The sequence below is a fragment of the Callorhinchus milii genome, unplaced genomic scaffold, assembly GCF_018977255.1.
Source record: "Callorhinchus milii isolate IMCB2004 unplaced genomic scaffold, IMCB_Cmil_1.0 Scaffold676, whole genome shotgun sequence".
NCBI classification, from domain to species: domain Eukaryota; kingdom Metazoa; phylum Chordata; class Chondrichthyes; order Chimaeriformes; family Callorhinchidae; genus Callorhinchus; species Callorhinchus milii.
The window spans coordinates 43394-46370 of NW_024705417.1; the positions used below are offsets into that span (position 1 = coordinate 43394).

The 2977-nt window shown below is 54.3% G+C and overlaps 1 protein-coding gene across 1 annotated transcript; it reads left to right on the plus strand.

Moving 5' to 3' along the window:
* Window positions 1–546: 546 nt before the first annotated feature.
* Window positions 547–2652, plus strand: LOC103173956 (stress-associated endoplasmic reticulum protein 2; the record flags this gene model as incomplete). Its single annotated transcript, XM_042346374.1, is given in 2 exon segments — window positions 547–740; window positions 2577–2652. Coding segments are annotated over 2 exon segments (160 nt in total), but the record flags the coding sequence as incomplete, so codon positions are not given.
* Window positions 2653–2977: the final 325 nt, after the last annotated feature.

Genomic DNA, 2977 nt, shown 5'->3' on the forward strand with positions numbered 1-2977 from the left:
AGGGGTCGGTCGATATCAGCTGTAGCGAGGGCGACCAATGGCAGCCCGAGAGGGCGTTGACTGACAGCGACGTCCACCAATAAAAACACAGGGGACCGGTAGGAGCACGTGGTGCGCCGACTGACAGCGAGGGCGGCCAATGGGAGACCGAGGGGCGTCGACCCATAATCGAGAGCGCGGCCAATGGGAGCGCGGGGGGCGTCGACGGCCAGCGAGAGAATATCGGCCAATGGTGGCGCAGGAGGCGCTGATTGACAGCGAGCGCGGCCAATGGGAGACCGAGGGGCGTCGACGGCCAGCGAGAGAAAGGCGACCAATGCCGGCTCGGGAGGCGTTGATTGACAGCGCGGGCGACCAATGGCAGCGCGGGAGGCGCTGATTGACAGAGATCGAGGGGGGCGCGGTGGCGTCGGGAGCCAATGGCGTCGCTCGCCTGGCCGCCTCCAGCCCCGCCCCGCGGCTCGTCGTGGCGGCGCGAGTTCCGGTTCCGTTTTTTTTGCCCCTCCCCCCCCTTCTCTCACGTCCCCTCTCTCTCTCTCACTCTCTCTCTCTGTCTGTGTCTGGAAGCTTCTCCCCGCGCGGCGGCGGCGGCGCGGCGGCTGACAGTTGGTACCTGAGCGGGGCGGCGTGGGAGGGGGGGGGCGAAAGGAGCAGCCATGGTGGCCAAGCAGAGGATCCGGATGGCCAACGAGAAGCACAGCAAGAACATCACTCAGCGGGGCAACGTGGCGCGCAGCACCGTGAGTCTCTCTCTCTCTGTGTGTGTGTCTCTCTCGCTATCGCCATGTTTTAACGGGTTAAAACGCTCGCTCGCTGTTTACGTGGCGTCCTCTCGCCCCGTCCCCGCCCTGTCCGCGCCTCCCATTGGCCGCCCCGCCCGTCCGTCAAAACATTCGCGTCTCCCTATTGGCTGGCGGCGCCGACTCGCCCCGCCTCCTCTCGGCCCCCACCTTTCCGCCGTTCGACGTGTCCCGTCGGTGACGCCCATTGGCCGCCGCCCCCGTCCGTCAAAGCAGCCCTCGGCTCCCGTTGGCTCCCCCGTCCCGACGTCTCCTCCCCCCCTCCTCCTCCTCATTGGTCGCCGAGCCCCGCCCGTCACGTTACTCCCGCCCTCCGTCCGCGCTTCCACTCACGATTGGCCGCCCCGTCCGTCCGTCCGTCGCCGCACTAACCCCGCCCTTCGGCGGGCGGCGCTTATGACGTGCATCGGATGGCTCGCTTCTGGATTGGTCGTCACGCCCGACAGTCAAGCAATGGCTGCGGCCAATGGGAGAGCGCCCTGAGCTGGCAGGGGGCGGGACCTGATCTGCCACCTCAGCACAGACTCAGCCACAGACCGTCTATAATAATATAATATAATAATTATATAACATAACATAATAACTACACAACATTATAATAATATAATAACAATATAACATAATATAATAATATAATAACAATACAACAATATAATACAATAATATGACAATACAACAATATGTTATAATATAATAACAATACTACAATATAATATAATAATACAATAACAATACAACAATATGATATAATAATATAATAACAATACAACAATATAATAACATAATAACAATATAATATAATAATATAACAATACAACAATATGATATAATATAATAACAATATAATATAACAATATAATATATAACAATATGATATAATACAATTGTAATCAACGTAATATAATTTAATATAATATAACAATATAATATATAACAATAATATAATTGAACTGTAATGATATTATAGTGTAAGAACAATACAATAATATATAACATAATAAGAATATAACAGTAGTATAATATTATAATATGATAATATATAATCATATAATATGATAATATAATAAAATAATAATTGTTGTATTTGATATGGCGCCTTATCACGTCTTCGAGACGTCTCAAAGCGCTGCACCGGCTATACTGTAAAGTGTAGTGACTGTATATTTTGTAGCCGAAACGCGTGATATGGCGCTGTATCAAATGCAGGGATTATTATTATTGGGGGGAATCACTTTTCCGGGCGGTAACCGTCCCTTAAAAAAAAATAATTTTGGTCACTCGATCCCTGACTGTTCGTGGGGATGTCGCTGTGCGCAATGGCCTTCTGTCGCATTTCGTCCGCAAAAAGGCACAGCCACTACGCTTCACAGTATATTCTGTGAAGCCTTTCGAGACATGATGAGGCGCTGCATGAAATACTGTAACCTTGGCCATCGAGAGAGAGAGAGAGAGCGCTGTCTGGCCAAGCTTTCCCACTGCTAGGACCCCCCCCCCCCCCCAAAGCCTTTCCCCCCGTCGGCCTGAGTGAACCGGGAGGAGATCGGCGACAACAACTTGCATTTAAATCAGCCCACCCCCACCCACCACCCCCCACTCACTCACCCAAGGCAGCGGCAGAGAGCGACAAGAGTTTCGGGGCGCAGCTGCTGAAAGCGCGGGGGGGTGGGGTTGGGGTGGGTGGGTGGTGGTGGGGGGGTGGGGGTCAATGCAGGGGACCGGGGAGGCGGGAGAGGGGCCGGGAGATGAAAGGCTGACTCTCGCCCTCGTTTGTCGCAGAGGCCGCTACAGGAGGAGAAGGCACCGGTGGCTCCCTGGTTGTTAGCTCTCTTTGTGTTTGTGGTGTGTGGCTCAGGTGAGTCGTCAGCTCTCTCTCTCTCTGCCCGTAGTCAACAACAACAACAACAACAACAGCACCGGACACTTACACGGAGCCCTTCACCTCAGGAGGGGGTCCCGAGGCGCTGGACCCTCGGGGGTTTGGACTCGAGCTGGGGGTCGGGAATCAGGAGGGGTTGGAGGGCGTGGGGTTGGGGTTGGGGGGGGGGTGGGTGGAGGGTAGGAGGGTTGACCCTAAGCCCAGTCGAAGGGGGCGCTCTCCAGGCGGGACCTGAAGATGGGGAAGGAAAAGGGGGGGAAGGGGGCAAGGCGGGGGGATAGAGGGAGGGAGCCGCAGAGTT